The sequence below is a fragment of the Tachyglossus aculeatus genome, chromosome 8 (genome assembly GCF_015852505.1).
Source record: "Tachyglossus aculeatus isolate mTacAcu1 chromosome 8, mTacAcu1.pri, whole genome shotgun sequence".
In the NCBI taxonomy this organism is placed as follows: domain Eukaryota; kingdom Metazoa; phylum Chordata; class Mammalia; order Monotremata; family Tachyglossidae; genus Tachyglossus; species Tachyglossus aculeatus.
Window position 1 is genome coordinate 8,582,849 of NC_052073.1, and position 19,188 is coordinate 8,602,036.

General features: G+C 48.2%; 1 protein-coding gene across 1 annotated transcript in view; it reads right to left on the bottom strand.

Annotated features, from left to right (window-relative positions):
• The window catches only part of PREX1 (phosphatidylinositol-3,4,5-trisphosphate dependent Rac exchange factor 1), a 215,545-nt gene that overhangs the window by 105,386 nt on the left and 90,971 nt on the right, over positions 1-19,188 (bottom strand). Inside the window, exons 2-4 of the mRNA XM_038750022.1 lie at positions 15,231-15,302; positions 8,014-8,136; positions 1,808-1,912 (exon numbers count right to left, since the gene is read on the bottom strand). Coding sequence (XP_038605950.1) covers positions 1,808-1,912; positions 8,014-8,136; positions 15,231-15,302 — 300 coding nt within the window. The remainder of the gene's footprint in view (positions 1-1,807; positions 1,913-8,013; positions 8,137-15,230; positions 15,303-19,188) is intronic.

Here is a 19,188-nt window from a genome sequence, read left to right on the forward strand (position 1 = left end):
GGCCTATATACATATGTACAGCATTTATGTACAACATGCGCATATTATCCGTAATTTATTTTATATAAATCAATCCATCATATTTATTGAGCACTTACTATGTGCAGAGCACTGTACTAAGCACTTGGGAGTGCTTCTGCTATTCAGCAGAATTAGCAGGCATGTTCTATGCCCATAATGAACTTACAGTCTAGAGGGGGAAACAGATATTAATGTCATTTATAATATAGAATTTAAAGATTTAAAAAAGATCTATTAATGTATGCCTCCCCCTCTACCCAAACAGACTTGCCCATGGTCACATAGCAGGCAAGTGGCAGAGCCAGAATTAGAACCCAGGGCCTTCTGGCTCCCAGGCCCATGATTGGCTGAAGTGGGAGAGGCATGGGAGAACTCGGGGGATGGGGGAGAAGTGAGTAAGAGAAGAGAGGGATGATGGACCCAGTCTTCTAGACTGTAAGGTCATTGTGGGCAGGGAATATGTCTGTTATACTCTCCCAAGTACTTAAGACAGTGCTCTGCACCCAGTAAGCACTCAATACATTTGACTGATGGACTGACTAATGGACTATCTTTTAAACCTATGAAAGATTTTCTCTAGAATTAGCAATCTCCATAAAATGTCCATTCAACATACATTGTCGGCCCTGGGGTTTTAGGGTGATTGTTTTGGGGGTTGTTTTCCCTTTAAAGCTCTCAGGTAATCTCTGAGTCAGAACTAATCTCAAAGTGAAGATGGGTTTATGATGGAGACCCAGCAGGGAAAATAATGTCATGGCCAGAACCTAGACCTGGTCCCGAGAGGGTCTGTACGGAGAGAGAAAGACACTCCCAAGGGAATCGCTCGACTGATGGAATTGTGAAATCGGTAGTAATGTAGAAACCAAGAGGGAGGACAGAAGTTCTGAGTCTTTGGCCCCAACCGAGGCAGAGAGAGCCAAAGTCTAGCCAGATTGCCTGCCAAAGCCAGGGGAAGAAGATTAAACCCAAGTGAAGGCTTACATCAGCACTGGACTGGCTGGGTGAATTTTTCTAGAATCCGAGGACTGCTGAAACTCTAGTCTGAATTGGAGCTTGGAGAAGGGACAGGTTTTGTTGGGTCACTGGATTCTGTTGGATGCTCTACTGTTCTCTGGCTAGTGGATCTCAGCATATGGTAGTTCTGGTGTAACAACCCCCTCCCCGTAATGCCCATCCCCACTCCAAATCTCTCCACCTCTCTTCCAAGCAAGCATGTACCTAGCAGGGTCTCACAAGGTTTCCAGTTGGGGCCATTTTGGTGCGAGAGTCCCTGTCCACTTGGGGTTCACCAGCCTATGTAGGAGGGAGAACTGGTACTGAATCCCCATTTTACAGTTGAGGAAACAGGCACAGAGAACTGGAGTAACTTGCCCAAGGTCATACAGCAAGCAGCTGTCAGAGCCGCTATTAGACATTAGGTCCTCTGACTCCCGAGCCCGTGCTCTTTCCACTAGACCACAATGCTTCTCCCAAATATCACGATTTTATTACTTGTCAGTTCAACCCTCCTTTAAAATGGGGGTCCCTGGAGTAAATAAAACCCTAGCTGGCCAAATCCTTTGACTGCCACATTGGACTTGCATTCCATCCCTTCCTCCTCTAGACCATCAACATTTTGTGGGCAGGGAACATGTCCACCAAACTCTGTTATCTCACACTCTCCCAAGCGCTTAGTACACTGCTCTGCACATGGTAAGCACTCAATAAATACAACTAATTGACTGATTGAGAGGGAGCAGAAGTCTCCAAGAGCAGCCAGAAACTGGGGAAGGCCAACCTTACTTACCAAGAGGAAAGCTCGCACTGTGGGAATCTTGTTCAGCTCCATCAGGAGCCTCAGGGCCTTCTCGTGGTTGCTGCAGTACTCTTCATACACACAGAACTTGTCCTTCTGCAAGAGAAAAACAAACGTTCTAGCCTGGGCAGCCCAAGGGAGGGACAGAAATAAGGAGAACGCCAAGAAACAGGACCAAGGAGCAGAGAAAGATGAAGGAGATCAGCTCCGGCTCAATAATAGCTGCTCTTTCCCATCTGGACTTAAAGTGTGTGGACCCTGAAGCTTCCGTGCTCTGACAGCAATTGCACACTCCTAGTTGTGGGCAAAAGGGGAGAAGGAAGGATAGGAATATGCACTCGGATAATGCACCAAAAGTTGAGCTTTACTTTCCTCTACTGAGAAGAGAAAAGCCAAGATCAGCCTGAGTGTTTTTATGGTATTTGTTCAATGTTTACTGTGTGCCAGGAGCTGAACTAAGCACTGGGGTAGACCCAACCTAATCAGGTTGGACCCAACCCATGTCCCACATGGCACTCATCACCTTAATGCCCATTTGACAGCTGAGGTAACTGAAGCACAGAAAAGTGAAGTCACTTGGCCAAGGTCACCCAGCAACTTGGCAGAGCAGGGGTAAAACCCAGTTCCTTTGGACTCCCAGGACTGTGCTCTATCCACTAGGCCATGCTGCTTCTCAAAAACCACTGACCAACTGAATAAATCAGGGAAGCTTAATGGCCTAATATTTGAGCTGGACACATTGTTCAGACCCAGCTCTCCTGAGACTCTTTGAGTTGATCTGGCTCAGTGTGTTTGACATCTGACATACAAGAGACCTGCTGTGTGACCTCAGACAAGTCACTTAACTTCTCTGTACCTCAATTCCCTCAGGTCAGTCAGTTAATCATACTTATTGAGCGCTTACTGTGTGCTCGGGAGAGTACTATTCTAAGCGCTTAGGAGATTACAATATAACAACATAAGACATATTCCCTGCCCACAATTAGCTTACAGTCTAGCGACTCCTCACAAGTCCCTGTGAGGGATAAGGACTGAGTCTAATCTGACAGGATCTACCCCAGCACTTAGCACAGCATATAATATGTGCTGAACAAATTGCACATTTATTACTAACATCATTCTTATTATTCTTTTGATGGACAAGGAGAAGTTGCCGATTGGGCCAACAATTCCCAGAGTGGTCTCGGCAGCGATCGGCGGTATTCGGACACTGGAATGGCTGGACCAGGGATCTCACTGCAAATTTCTATTTTAATCTAGTAAGGTACACACTGGTATTTACAGCTGTGTCCATGCCAGCAGGGTCAGTAATTCTGAGGAAAGAGATGAGTCTCACAACAGGACAATAAAACCACCTAGGAAGTGGGAGGTGAGAAACTGCAGGACTCCTCACACTGCATCTGGCTTTCCAGCTGCAGACTAGCACCAAGCCGCTTAGAGCCAGGAAGTTCTCCACATCAAACAGCAGGAAACCCTGCTTTCACTTGTGAAAGCTGTGATCAACCTGTGGCTAGATCACAAAGCACCCTGGGTGGACTATCAGAGGCTGTAGCAGGTGGGGTTTGCCCTTGGCTTTGAAAATTCAGGAAGCCCCGGGAGAGGAGACACCCCCTGTCAAAGTGGGGGGGGGGGGGGGGGTTCCCTTCTATCCCAAAATCTTCTCTACCTGATGGAGAGGCAGAGCAGTGATTTTGGCCACCAATGCTACTTCCCCTAGGGCAGCATCAGAGAGACTGTCAGTGATACAGCTGGAAGCAGCAGAATGGGTTGGAGACACACACAAAACCCACTCCAGTGGTAATAATAATATTAATAACTGTGGTATTCGTTAAGCGCTTCCTCTATGCCAGGCACTGTACTAAGCGCTGGGGTGGATACAAGCAAATGGGATTGGACACAGTCCCAGTCCCATGCGGGGCTCACAGTCTCAATCCCCATTTTCCAGATGAGGTAACTGAGGCCCAGAGAAGTAAAGTGACTTGCCCAAGGTCACACAGCACACAAGTGGTGGAGCCAGGATTAGAACACATGATCTCCTGATTCCTAGGCCCGTGCTCCATCCACTACTACACCATACTTCATGGGAGAACTCCAAGGTTACTTGAGCAACCTCAGGGCCAAGAGGCCTCCTTCCTCCTCCTCCCTCTGCAGCCACTTCTTAACCAAAGGATATGATGCCACTGGTACACATCTGCAAGGCTGTCACTGCCACTTCCTCTTCCTCCCTCTCCCAGGAGCTATGGGGGCATGTGATCCAATGAAATTGAACGGGGAGGGGGAAAAGGAGAATTTCTCCAAATAGCCGCCATTAAACACGGGGACATCCGCTCCCCTCCACACCCCAAACTGACTGGTAGCAAATTAAATGTCATCCCCCTAAGACCACTGTCGCTTTGTGCTTTGGAGACTCGAGGAAGTTATATTTAGCAGCTGACAACATCCTTCTGCAAACTGAACTCGACGCAATAATTATATGCACATTCCACTGCTCTTTCATCAACTGTCTCCAGCTGGTCTTTCAGGCACAAGGACCCCCACAAATATGAGAGCTATGCTTTAAATGGCTCAACGTCTGAAGTGTTTAATTTCCTCCCATAAAGGGGGGGGGGGGGCCAGGAGGTAATGAGCAGTTACATAATTACAGATGTTTGCTCCAGAGAAAGTCTGAGTCCTCCAGGTGCCCCCCCAACTGAAGGAAGAATGCCCAGAAGAGGGAGGGAACAGCAGGTGTTAATTGCCTGATCAATTAATCTAGTGAATATATTTTATTTTTAATAGATTTGCTATGCACAGACTATGTGCCAACCACTATACTAAGCGCTGGGGAAACAGAACGGCCTAGTAGAAAAGCCCATGCCTGGAAGTCAGAGGTCCTGAGTTCTAATTCCAGCTTCTCTGTTTGCCTGCTGTGTGACTTCAGATAAGTTGCTTCACTTCTCTGTGTCTCAGTTCCCCCATCTGGAAAATGGGGATTCGATACTTATTCTCCCTTCTACTTAGACTGTGAGCCCCAAGTGGGACAGGGACTTTATTTGGCCTAACTTGTACCTATCCACAGCACTTAGTACAGTGCTTGGCACATAGTAAAAGCGCAACAAAAACCACAATTATTATCATACCTGTTCACCCTCCGGGTGGACCATGAGTCCCATTTGGGACAGAAACCGTGGCAGATCTGATTGTCTTGTCTCTACACCAGTGCACAGCACAATGCTTGGCCCATAGTAATCACTTAGCAAATACCACAAAGATTATTGTTATCAGGAAGGCACTTTTGACCGAGGTTCTGAGTTCCTGACAGGGAACTAAGTTCCTGAACCCACACTCCCAGACTTCCTGCTCAAAACCGCATGGGGAAACTTCCTGTCAGCTGATAGTGCCTCTGTACTATCCAGCTGAGACCATTCTGGGCAATGGCCTGTCATCCCCTGGACAGAGCACAATTGGAAAGAATGGGGAGGTTAAAGGACCCTGGAGTCTCAGGCTGGACTCTGTATCCATTGACAGTGAGCTTACAGTCAGCATGAAACTGTCTCCCCAACTGAAAACTTGGGGAAAACAGTGGGAAGTAGGAAATGACTGAATGGAAAGCAGACAGAAAACACTCAAGAACTGCAGCTCCTCAGTGTAGAAACTGGACCCGAGAGGGTTTATCCCCAGCAGTAGAATGTTTTCCTTTGGCAGCGGCCATCAGGATCACAAGGATACGAGAGCCACATCTGGGTGGTGTCAGGAAGTGGAATTTGGAGCTGGGACCAGAGACGCTCCTGACATTAACCTCGGAAACAGGACAGAAGGAGGGAGGCATACCCTGTTTCCCCAGGCTTTAGCTAAAGGCCCTTTCCCCACTGTCGCTTGGGGAAAGCTTCTATCAGCCCAAATGTTGCAAACTATGGAGGGTGGCACAAAGTGAAAATAATAATAATAATAATAATAGCATTGGCTGAGCGCTCACATATTTTAACTCCCAAATACAGGCTCTTTCTACTACACAACACTGCTTCACTGACATGAGAAGCACCATGGCTTAGTGGAAAGAGCACAAGGTTCTAATAATGGTACTTGTTAACCGCTTACTATGTGCCAAGAACTATTCTAAGCTCTGGGGTAGGTACAAGTTAATCAGGTTGGACACAGTCCCTGTCCCACATGGGGCTCACACCCTTAATCCCCATTTTACAGATGAGGAATCTGAGGACAAGAGAAGTGAAGTGACTCATCCAAGGTCACACAGCAGACACATAGTGGAGCTGGAATAAGAGCCCAAGACCTTATGATTTCCAGGCCCATGCTCTATCCATTAAGCCACACTGCCTTTATATCCCAGCTCCACCACTTGTCTGCTGTGTGGCCTTGAGCAAGTCACTTAACGTCTCTGTGCCTCCTATTTACCCTGTGAGCCTCATCTGGGACTGGATTATCTCCTATCTACCCCAATGCTTAGTACAATGCTTTGCACATAAGTGTTTAACAAATATTATTATTATTGTCATGATGATGATTATTATTACTATTTCTCTATGGATTTTCCAACCAGGAAGAACAACCCACTAGTACCGTAAGCTCCTAGAGGTCAGGCCCCATGTCTACCAACTCGATTGTACTGTTCTCGACCAAGCACTTAGCACAGTGCTCTGCACACAGTAAGCACTCAATAAATAGCATCAACTGATTGACTGGATGGGCTCTTGCAAGATCCCCTTTAGAAGAGCTTGCGTTGCCATGCTCATCCCCTCCAGTGCCGCACAGAGTCACAAACACTTTTTTTTAATGGTACTCAATGCCCACTCAGGCCCAGAGAAACATTCCGTACCTGCTCGGAGATGGACGGTCTTCCAGAGCAGGAAGGAAGAGGTGCTTATTATGGGCTGTCTTTGGAGAGACAATTGGAAAGACAACTCCTAGAAGAGGCTGAGATCAATCTGCTTCCAAAATCTCACACAAAGAGTCTTATCAAGGGGCCGGAATTTCAAAATAATGCAATAGAGTAAGAGCTTCAGTTCTGGTTAACCAATTAACCTAGAATGATTAGTGAGACAAGCAGTTTGGGAAAGAATCCGGGGCACTAAAGAAATCCTTCGAGTGACTATTAGGGCTGATGAGTCACCTTGACTTTCCAAGCTTAGGGCCTCACACCTCAGTCTGAAGGAAGCAGGTGACACCCTACCCTGTTTAACCTCTCAACCCCCTCTCTTCTGTTTTGCCTCTGTATTTAAGTCTGTGCTCCCTAAGCCCTTGACTGCTCACCCAACCCACACGGCATTTAGGTACATCTCCTCATATTCCGCCCCTTCCCCTGTCTGTAATTTATTTTCATGTTCGATCAGTCGTATTCATTGAGTGCTTACTGTGTGCAGAGTACTGTACTAAGTGATTGGGAAATGACGATGCAACAATAAGTAGACATATTTCCTGCCCCCAATGAGCTTATCTGATTCTCCCACTAGACTGTAAGAACCTTGAGAGCAAGGATCGTGTCTACCTACTCTATTGTACTCTCCCACTCGTTTAGTACAGTGGTCTGCACGTAATCAGAGCTCAATTATTACAGTGACCGACTGATTGACTGTTCCCACTCTACTTAACTGAAGGATTGATGAGGACGGGGTAACACCTAATGTTCACTAAGCCGCCCACCGAGAGCACTTAATTCAGAGCAGAGATACCCTGCATAGGTTCGATCCGTGCTTAGACTGTGAGCTCAATGTTAGATTTTGTCCAACCTGATTAACTGGTATGTACTCCAGAGCTCAGAACAGTGTTTGACCCAGAGTAAGCGCTCACTAGTACCGTAAACAATTCATTAGTTGTTGAAAACCTGGTTAAAAGTCCAGTCTTTAATCTCTTTGGGGGAGTGACATGGAGCCTTTGGGCACATCAGGAAGTCAGTCTTCCCAGAGAACAAGAACAAGCTCTTTGCCCCGGAGGAAAGAAAGAGGAAGGGTTTCTAAAAATACAACTGTGTCTGGCTGGTTGTGACGAGCCGTTCATTGTTCCAGCCTATCCATAAAGGCCTTCCCACCCGGCACAATCCTTTTGGGCAGGACAGGGTTGTCCCAGCATGGTTACCGCGCCTCCGCGATAAGGGGAACCGGCCTCACGGCCAATGGACCAAGCCGGGGGAGGTGGGGGGCCCGACAAAGACACACGTGAGAGGAAACTGCCTTTGCCGATAGCAGGGGAGTCATTGTACTCACAAACTTTAAGAAAACATTTCCAAGTTCATGGTGAGACTGAGGTTCTGGTTGTAAACAACATTCCAGGGCAGCCAAGAACTCTTTGTGGACCTCCAGGATGTCTTCGATGTTGGAAAACAGAATCTGCAGTGAGAGGGGAAATGGAGAGTTGGTGTTACCGGTGGGAGCCGGGGGCTGGGGTGAGCGTGGTCAATCTGGATTTCAGAGTCAGGGTTGTTGGCCACCCAAACTGTCAGTGGAGCCCGATTCCCACGTATCTTCGGTCAGTTGGTAAATCAATTGAACGTATTGAGCGCTTACTGTGTGCAGAACACTTGGGAGAGTACAATATAACAATCAACAGACACATTCCATGTCCACAAGGAGCTTACAGTCTAGAGGGGGAGACAGACATTAATACAAATAAATAAATTACAGATATATACATAAGTGCTGTGGGGGACTGAATAAAGGGAACTCCTCCTCATTCTCATCATTATTATCTTCAATAATAATTGTGGTATTTGTCAGAAGCAGTGTGGCCTAGTGGAGAGGGAATGGGCCTGGGAGTTCCGCCTCTGCCCAGTGCTTACTGTGTGACCTTGGGCAAGTCACTTAACTTTTCTGGGCCTCAGTTTCCTCGACTGTAAAATGGGGATAGCCATTCTGCCTCCTACTTAGACTGTGAGTCCCATGCAGTAGAGGGACTATTTCGGACTTAATTAACTTGTATCTACCACAGCACTTAGAATAGTGTTTGACATATAGTAAGTGCTTCACAAATACCATAAAAAGGGGTTATTATATACTAAACACTGCACTAAGAGCTAACGTAGATACAAGACAATCAGGTCCCATATGGGGCTCACCATCTAAGTAGGAGGGAGAAGAGATGTTGAATCCCCATTTTACAGATGAGGGAACTGAGGTACAGAGAAGTTAAGTGACTTGCCCACATTCACACAGCAGATAAGTGGCACAGTGCTTTGCACATAATAAGCTCTCAATAAATATGATTGAATGAATGAATGGCAGAGCAGGATTAGAAACCAGTTCCTCTGACTTCCAGCCTGTGCTCTTCCCACTAGACCATGCTGCTCCGCATCTCAAGCATCTTCCCAACACTCCTATGAGGAAGGGGAATTTTTTCCCTATTGCACAGTTTGGGAAAACTGAGGCCTGAGGACTCAGGAACAAAACCCACACTCCCCAACCCCCCAGTCCAGTTCACCACCACAGGCCAGCAGCTTGCAACGTGGCGACACATTTCCACAGACTAGGGGAAGAAGAGACAGAACGGCTTTACTGCCCTGTTCTGGAGGGCGGTCGGTGGAGGTGGGGAGGGGGAGAAGGGAGGGAAATAAGGGGACAGTCCAGCTGGCAGAGCCGGAATCCCGGGCCCAGAGGAGGAGGAGGTGGTCCATCCGTCCAAGCCATTGATATCAGCGCTGGCAGGCTCAGAGAAGGAGGGAGGGCCAGGCAGGGAGGCTCTGCCTGAGCCTCCGCTGGGACACGTAGGTTACACAATGTTTTCCAGACGACCTCAGGCCCGGCCAAAGGGCTGGGCCAGGCCGGGAAAGGTATGTGGCAGAGCAGTGGTCCCAAGGACTGCCTGAACACACTCCCTCCCTCCCTCCCACCACTCTCCCTACCCACTCCCCAGCCCCCTCCACCACGGGACCAGGGGGATGTGTTCCTCCCTCACAAAGGAAAGATCCCAGAGGGCCTGGAGCTCCAGCTCTGAAGGGCTCATTGCGGTGGGAGGGAGAAGGGAGGGCTGCAAGGGGAATGGGGGGAGGGCAGGAGGATAAGGAGAAGGAGAGGGAAGCAGGTGGGAGGAGGGGGTGAAGGAAGGAGAGGGGGGGAAAGAGGAAGAGGGAAGGGGGAAGAGGGGGAGAGGGGGAGAAGCCATAAGCTTGGGGAATAGGGGTGGTGGGCCCTGCAGCCCCTCCCCGTGGGACCTGAGAGTCTCCAGCCCTGATTCTTGGGAAGAGCGGGCATGGCAGGAATCCGCGTTCAGGATTGTTTTTCTGCCACAGCGGCTGTGAAGTCAGACTGTGCAGCTGGAGTCCGGCAAACAAAGAGGGGTCCAGCCAGAGGGGCACAGCCTCCAGTGGCAGACCCTTCTCTCCAGCCTGGATGGGGGCGGGGAGGGGAAAGACACTGGCCCAAAGGTCCCTGCCTCAAGCACTGCACAGTTATTGATTCCTTCCAGAAAATCCCCGGCCAAGGACGTGGGACAAGGAACTGACAACACCAGGACGACCACACAGCTGTCCTTACCTCACCCCGGTGGGGGAGGGGGCTCATTCATTCATTCATTCATTTAATCGTATTTATCGAGTGCTTACTGTGTGCAGAGCACTGTACTAAGCGATTGGAAAGTACAGTTCAGCAATAGCGAGACAATCCCTGCCCACACCGGGTTTACAGTCTAGAAGGGGAGACAGATATCAAAACAAGTAAACAGGCACCAATATAAACAGAACTATAGATATATACACATCAAAACAAGTAAACGGGCAATAATATAAATAGATTTATAGATATGTGCATATATACACAAGTACTGTGGGGCACGGCGGGGGGGTACAGGAAAGGGAGGGAGTCAGGGCACTGGGGAGGGGGACCTGAGCCCCAGCGAGCCCCAGAGAGGTTGAAGGCATCAGCAGAGATAGGAAAGGGGTGGGGGCGGCAAAGGGAGGGGTCTTAATCAGGCCCCAGGCCCGGAAGGGGCAGCTTATAACCTTCCCACACCAACTTAGTGGCTTTTTCACATTTCACATTAGGATTCCTAATTCCTGTCTCCCTGCAGGGAGGAAGGAAGGGGAGGAGGAACATGGGGAGAAACTCGACATTTCCCATCTGCTGAGGTGTCAACCCTCTCAAAGCTTTCCTGACTAGAGGGAGGGAGACCACTTATGGGGGAGGCAGGAGGGGATTTGGGGTTTCATTCCCAGGCCGCTGAGATCATCAAACTGACTTCCAACTGAGCCTAACTGACAAGGATGCATGCTGATTGGCTGGTTGACCGAATGGGCTCTATTTTCTTCAGGGCCCAAGTGCCTTCTTGGTGAGCCCCAGTAAATTAGACACTCTCTTAAGCTACCAGGGTAGGTCAAACAGGCCACTGATGCAAATAAAGTTCTGAGTGGTCCCCCCCACAGCCTGGAGGAATTAACTTTCCTGCCTCCACATCTCACGTACTACCGCTAAGGGAGAAACTATAGTTTTCAAGGACTTTGGGACCATAATAGTAGCAGAATTCGGCAATAACATTTATTAAGCGGTTACTGTACTGAGCACTGGGAAAGATGGGACGCAGAACCTTGTCCCTTTGAGAAACAGAGCTTTTAAGACTTGGTCTTGCCCTAGGGAGTGTGACATGGTTAAAAAACAAAACACGTGTGTCCTCCTGGGGGTCAGATTTCCTCCCACTGTCAGTCAGTGGCATTTAATGAGCACCTATTGAGTACAAAGCACCATATTAAGTGCCTAGGACCGTACAAATGGAACAAAACACATGCTCCTCCCCTCAAGGACCTTGCAGTCTAATGGGGGAGGCGGGCAAAAATAATTTATAAATAGTAGCAGCAGGAGGTAGATCCAGTATAAAACAGGAAGGAATACAGCTATAGCAAGATGAAATGTTCAAACAAGTAAATCATGGAATGTACAAATAAATATATATGTGGTTTCAGTAACGTAGAGAGGAAGACATACCTAATTAATTAATTATGATATTTGTTAAACACTTACTATGTGTTTAACGGCTCCTACTCTGTCCTAATCCTCCTCGACCTCTCAGCTGCCTTTGACACTGTGGACCACCCCCTTCTTCTCAACACGCTATCTGACCTTGGCTTCACAGACTCCGTCCACTCCTGGTTCTCCTCTTACCTCTCCGGTCGTTCTTTCTCAGTCTCTTTTGCAGGCTCCTCCTCCCCCTCCCATTCTCTTACTGTGGGGGTTCCCCAAGGTTCAGTGCTTGGTCCCCTTCTGTTCTCGATCTACACGCACTCCCTTGGTGATCTCATTCGCTCCCACGGCTTCAACTATCATCTCTACGCTGATGACACCCAGATCTACATCTCTGCCCCTGCTCTCTCCCCCTCTCTCCAGGCTCGCATCTCCTCCTGCCTTCAGGACATCTCCATTTGGATGTCTGCCCGCCACCTAAAGCTCAACATGTCGAAGACTGAACTCCTTGTCTTCCCTCCCAAACCTTGCCCTCTCCCTGACTTTCCCATCTCTGTTGACGGCACTACCATCCTTCCCGTCTCACAAGCCCGCAACCTGGGTGTCATCCTCGACTCCGCTCTCTCATTCACCCCTCACATCCAAGCCGTCACCAAAACCTGCCGGTCTCAGCTCCACAACATTGCCAAGATCCGCCCTTTCCTCTCCATCCCAACCGCTACCCTGCTCATTCAAGCTCTCATCCTATCCCGTCTGGACTACTGCATCAGCCTTCTCTCTGATCTCCCATCCTCGTGTCTCTCTCCACTTCAATCCATACTTCATGCTGCTGCCCGGATTATCTTTGTCCAGAAACGCTCTGGGCATATTACTCCCCTCCTCAAAAATCTCCAGTGGCTACCAATCAATCTGCGCGTCAGGCAGAAACTCCTCACCCTGGGCTTCAAGGCTGTCCATCACGTCGCCCCCTCCTACCTCACCTCCCTTCTCTCCTTCTACAGCCCAGTCCGCACCCTCCGCTCCTCCACCACTGATCTCCTCACCGTACCTCGCTCTCGCCTGTCCCGCCATCGACCCCCGGCCCACGTCATCCCCCGGGCCTGGAATGCTCTCCCTCTGCCCATCCGCCAAGCTAGCTCTCTTCCTCCCTTCAAGGCCCTACTGAGAGCTCACCTCCTCCAGGAGGCCTTCCCAGACTGAGCCCCTTCCTTCCTCTCCCCCTCGCCCCCCTCTCCATCACCCCATCTTACCTCCCTCCCTTCCCCACAGCACCTGTATATATGTATATATGTTTGTACATATTTTTTGACTCTATTTATTTATTTATTTATTTATTTAATTTATTTGTACATATCTATTCTATTTATTTTATTTTGTTAGTATGTTTGGTCTCTGTCTCCCCCTTTTAGACTGTGAGCCCACTGTTGGGTAGGATCTGTCTCTATATGTTGTCAATTTGTACTTCCCAAGCGCTTAGTACAGTGCTCTGCACATAGTAAGCGCTCAATAAATACGACTGATGATGATGATGATGATGATGTGACAAGCACTGTTCCAAGAGTCAGGAAAGGTAACAGTTAATCAAGTTGGACGCAGTCCCCATCCCACATGGAGCTCACCATCCAGGCAAGATGAAGAACAGGTCCCCATTTTACAGATGAAGCAACGAAGGCACAGAGAAGTTAAGCGATTTGCTCAAGTTTACACAGCAGGCAATTGGCAGAGCCAGGAATAGAACCCAGGTCCTCTCAATGGCACGAGTTGGGTTGGAAAAATGTGTAGGTGGTGAATCACAGAAGGCTTCCCAGTGGGGGTTGGATTTTAGGAGGCCTTTGAAGATGGGGAGAGCCGTGGGGTAATGGGTTTGGAGAGGAAGAGGTTCCAGGCTGGGGGAGTGGCGTGAACGAGGAGTCGGAGGTGGGAGATGGAGCATGCAGGGTGCAGGGTTTGGTTTCCGGTCATACGACCTGGACGGAGGATCGGGGCACCGTCATCATCCTCGGTGACACAAAGCTCACCAATAAAGGGCAAAGATGTCACCTCTCAAAGAGGAGACTAAGTCACACTGCGGAGAGGTGGGAAGGGGAGGACACTCACACAGACTTAGGCCACCTGCTTCCCCAGAGCTCTGTCCATTTTCTCTGTCCCCTAGGATTGAGGGGCTGGTTAGGGCCCTGACTCCCCCATCACAGGTCCATTGACAAATTCACTCCCAGATAATAATAATAATAATGGTATTTGTTAAGCGCATTCTATATGCCAGGCACTGTTTTAAGTGCTGGGGTAGATACAAGATAATTAGGTTGGACACAATCCCTGTCCCACAGAGGAATCAAAGTCTTCACCCCCATTTTATAGATGAGGGAACTGAGACAGAGAGAAGTTAAGTGACTTGCTCAAGTTCATACAGCAGACAAGTGATGGAGCTGGGATAATCAATCAATCAATCGTATTTATTGAGCGCTTACTGTGTGCAGAGCACTGTACTAAGTGCTTGGGAAGCACAAGTTGGCAACATACAGAGACTGTACCTACCCAACAGTGGGCTCACAGTCTAGAAGGGGGAGAAGACCAAAGGGCCTCATATTCGGTTCAAACTGGGGGACTTGAGTCAATCATTCATTCGTCCGTTCAATCATATTCATTGAGAGCTTACTGTGTGCAGAGCACTTACTGTGTGGGAGAGTACAATATAAAAATAAACAGACACATTCCCTGCCCACACCAAGCTTACAATCCAGAGGAGAGTCCTGCTTCTGCTATCACTACAATGACTTCGACAACAAATACCACCTCTACTTAAATCACAGATTCTCTCTCTCTCCCTCCAAAGCCTATTTAATAATTGTGGTATTTATTGAGGGCTTATTATATGCCAAGCCCTGTATTGAGTTCTGGGGTAGAGGGAAGACCATCAGGTCCCAGCTGGGGCTCACAGTCTAAGTAGGAAGGAGAATAGGTATTGAATCCTCATTTTGCAGATGAAGGAACTGAGGCCCAGAGAAGTGAAGTGACTTGCCCATGATGACACAGGAGGTAAGTGGCAGAGCCAAGAATCCATGGCCTCTGACTCCTAAGCCCATGCTCTATTACATGCTGCTTCCCAAGAGGGAGGGAGGGAGGGGGAGAGAGAGAGAGAGAGAGAGACATACTGTATGAACTGCCCTGCAGATGGGTCATGAAAAGCATAAATGACGTCAGAGTGGACTAATGGAAAGAGTCCGGGGAACTGGGAGTCAGAAGGTCCTGGGCTCTAATCCCAGCTCTGCCACAAGTCTGCTGTGTGACCTTGGTCAAGTCACTTCACTTCTCTGGGCCTCAGTCACCTCATCTGTAAAATGGGGATTAAGACTGTGAGCCCCATGTGGGCCGGCGATTATATCCAACCTGATTACCTTATATCTACCCCAGCACTTAGAACAGTGCTTAACACATAGTAAGTGCTTAACAAAATGCCACAATTGTTGTTATTATTATTATCTGGGGGAGCCTGTCCCTCAGCACCCCAAGTCTTTATTAGAGGAGAATCAGAAAGATACCTTGACATTCTCCTCCGTGATGCATTTCTCAACTGAGTCCAGCACGTTCTGTCGGATCCGGTGCAGAAATGCCTGGTGAGAAAGGAGATGAGATGGGAATTAATCATCAAGTTATTATTTTATAGCAATTTAGTCCGCACCTTTTCTCCCAATCAGTTCCATTCCTTGCCCAGTCACGCTGGTTGTTGCCACTGTGACATTCTGGGCTTCTTTGCTTCCTTCAGGGACTCCGAAAGTCGGGCATTAATTATCTCCCACCTTAATGGAATGACACCTGGCATGAGCGTATCACTGACATGCCACATGGGAGACATTTTCTTAAACAGCATCTTTTTTTAATGGTATTTGTAAAGTGCTTACCATGTGTCAAGCACTGTTCTAAGCACTGGGATAGATACAGGATAATTGGGCTGGACACAGTCCCTGTCCCTCATAGGGATCACTATCTTAATCCCCCTTTTACAGCTGAGGTAACGGAGGTACGAAGAAGTTATCACTTACTCAAGGTTTTACCCACGGTAAGCACAGCATACCAGTGGCAGAACCGGGATTAGAATCTAGTTCCTCAGACTCCCAGTTCCGTGCTCCTCATTAATGAAGCATCTTGGTAATTAATTGGTAATCATCATCAATTGTATTTATTGAGCACTTACTGTGTGCAGAGCACTGTACTAAGCGCTTGGGAAGTACAAGTTGGCAACACATAGAGACAGTCCCTACCCAACAGTGGGCTCACAGTCTTAGTACAGTGCCAAGCGCTGAGTACAGTGCTCTGCACACAGTAAGCGCTCAATTAATACGATTGATTGATTGATCTTGGCCTAGGAGAAAGAGCGCAGGACCGGGAAACAGAAGACCCAGGTTCTAATTCCTTGCCTGCTGTGTGACCTTAGGCAAATTACTTCACTTTTCTGGATCTCACCTTCCTCATCTGTAAAATGGCAATAAAATATCTGCTCTCCCTTCTCAGACTGTGAGTCCCCATGAGGGGCAGGAACTGTGTCCTACCTGGCTGTCTTATATCGACAGTGCTTAGTACAATACTTGGCATGAGGTAAACATCTAATAGTAATAGAAGTAGTATTCCAAGGGAGAGCCAGGCCTCAAGATTGAAAGAATTTAAGGATTAGCTCTGACCCCTGAGTGGCTGAAGTAAAAGCCAAGAACCAAAGCTGAGCCTGAAGACTAAAGTCACCAGGTTTAGTTGTGGGAGGAAGGAGTAGAGGAACTGTTGGAGGATGTTTAGTACAGTGCCTGGCACATGGTAAGCGCCTAACAAATACCCTAAAAAAAAGGAATGGAAGGGGGATTGAAGGACAAGGTGGAGGATGAGGTGGTGGACAGAGTGGAAGGAGAAAGCTGGGTAAGGGTGGTCCTCACAGCTTCACTACCTCCCTCCCCCTGCCCCTCACTATGTTAGCTCAGTTGACATCTGGCCTGAAAACCCTACTCCAGTTCCCCACACCCTCCAAGCCATGAAGGAAATGAGTGACAATTTTCTTTCCCATGTTCACCCTGTCAACCAATCAATCAACTGCATTTATTCAGCTCCTACTGTGGGCAGAACACTGTGCTAAGCGCTTGGGAGAGTACAATACAACAGTATAACAGAGTTGGTAGACCCATTCCCTGCCCCGAGTAAGTTTAGGAATGAGTTTACTGTCCTCTTTCCCCAAGGAAAACACCCCAGGTTGGGCTTCCCCGGGCAAGGCACAGGTTCTCATGGGAAAAGCTTGGAACTGATCAGGGTTGGGGTTCCAGCTCGAACACTGGCCTGCTGGATGACCTTGGGTGAGTCACTCAACCTCTCTGGGCCTCAGTTCCTTCATCTGTAACATGGAATACAATAGATTGCAAGCCCCGTGCAAGACAGGGCCTTTTCCAGTGCCTAGAGCAGACAAAGCATTTAAATAAGTACCTTCCAAGCGCTTAGTACAGTGCTCTGCACACAATAAGCGCTCAATAAACACAACTGAATGAATGAATGAATAAGTAATAGAGAAGCAGCCGTGGCATAGTGGAAACACCATGAGCCTGGGAGTCAGATGGTTACGGCTTCTAATCCCAGCTACTCCACCTGTCTGCTGTGTGACCTTGCGTGAGTCATTTCACTTCTGCGTGCCTCAGTTACCTCATCTGTAAAATGGGGATTTAGACGATGAGCCCCACATGGGACAGGGACTGTGTCCGATCTGATTTGCTTGTACCCACCCTACCGTTTAGTACAGTGCCAGGCACCTAGCAAGCACTTAACAAATACCATCATTATTATTCTTGTAAGTATTCAACCTGGTTAGCTTGTGTCTACCCCCACGCTTAGAACACATAGTAAGTACTTAACAAATACTATTATTATTGTCACCATTAGACACGCTAATTTTCATTTGTTGTAGTAGTAGCAATGGTATTTATTAGGTTCTTCATTGTGCAGAGCACTGTTCTAAGTGCTGGGGAAGACACACATAATTGAAAATTAGACCCTCTGGGACTCCCAATCTGAGATTCCGGGAGGGGAGAGGTGATGGGTAATAAAAACCCATCTGCTTGGACAGACTGAAAGCTCGCTGTGGGCAAGAGAACGTATCTGTTATAATGTAATCTCCCAAGCGCTTAGTCCAGTACTCTGCATACAGTAAAATGCTCAATAAATACAATTGACTGACTGACAGCTGGCAGAGAGAGGTCAGGAAGTTCACTGGATGGCGTCCTTTCTAACCCGATGTTTCCACAATTTTAGCATTCCTGGTTGACAGAGGCCTCCATTGTACCACAGCCCGGAAAGAGGCCTCAGGCCCCTCGCCCTCCGAACTCTCTCGGGCCGAGTCCCCGACGGCGGCCAGGGGCTGACTGGTTCTTTCCCAGGAAGATCGCGTGGAATAGACTTCCTCCGGCTTCCGAACCGGGGTGTCCCCTTCTTTTGGCAACAATCACTTAAAGCCAATTGGATCATTAATTAATGTGTGCAATTAGAGGCTGTGGACAGTCTCAGTCACCGCGTCGTGTCAGGTCTAATAATAGAGAGAGGACGAGGAGCCAGAGGCACAAATCAAATTAGCTGGCACGGGCGATTCAATTTGGAAAGCGAGACTGAGTGTTAATTTAAAAACCAGCTTCTCTCCTGACGCCTGCCGGGGTAGATCACTGAGTTGAGAGACAAAGGGAGCAGGACACCAAAAGAGAGAGGCAGGGAGAGGGAAAAAGTGCAGAAAATGGGCCAGGAGGGGAGGAGGGGGATTGGCAAGGAAGAGAGAGAGAGAAAGAGTGAGACACCCTTCCAGACAGGTTTTCAAATCTGTTCCAAGCTTCCAATTGTCTTTTTGAATATCAACAACAGCTCCTAGAGGGCAGACGCCCAGAGGGGTTGCTAAGAGCCAGTTATTTTGCCCTGGAATCTGAAAGTTGATTTTCTAAAGCCAAGGGAATGACTTAAAGCCTCACATTTACCAGAAGCTGGATTTAGGTCGCTCTGGGAACCCAAACCTTGGACAATGCAATCGTTCCAAAAAGAAAAAAAAAAGAAGAAAGTAAGGGGAAGGCGCCCCAGCACCCAGGGTCCCTTACTGGGTGCACTATGACCCCAAAAGCTTCTTTGTCAACTTTTTTTCCCACCCTAATCACTCACCCAAGGCTTTGGACTCTAAACTGACAAACTACACCCTCTGGACTGTAAGCTCCTTGTGGGCAGGGAGCGTGTCTATCAATTCTGTTCTAGTGTACTGTCCCAAGCACTTAGTACACTGTTTAGCATACAGTAAGTGCTCAATAAATACCACTGATTGATTGATTGTTTGGATTTGAAACTCCAAGGCCCAGTTTTCTAATAGACTGAGGAAAAAGCCTGGGTAGCCAAACTTCGGTATAATGTGCCAACTTAGTCCAGAACTTAGGTGTCCCATACTAAAGCAACCACATAAATATCCTCCCAAGCAAGTTCTAACTTTTCCTTTCCAGAGTGCAC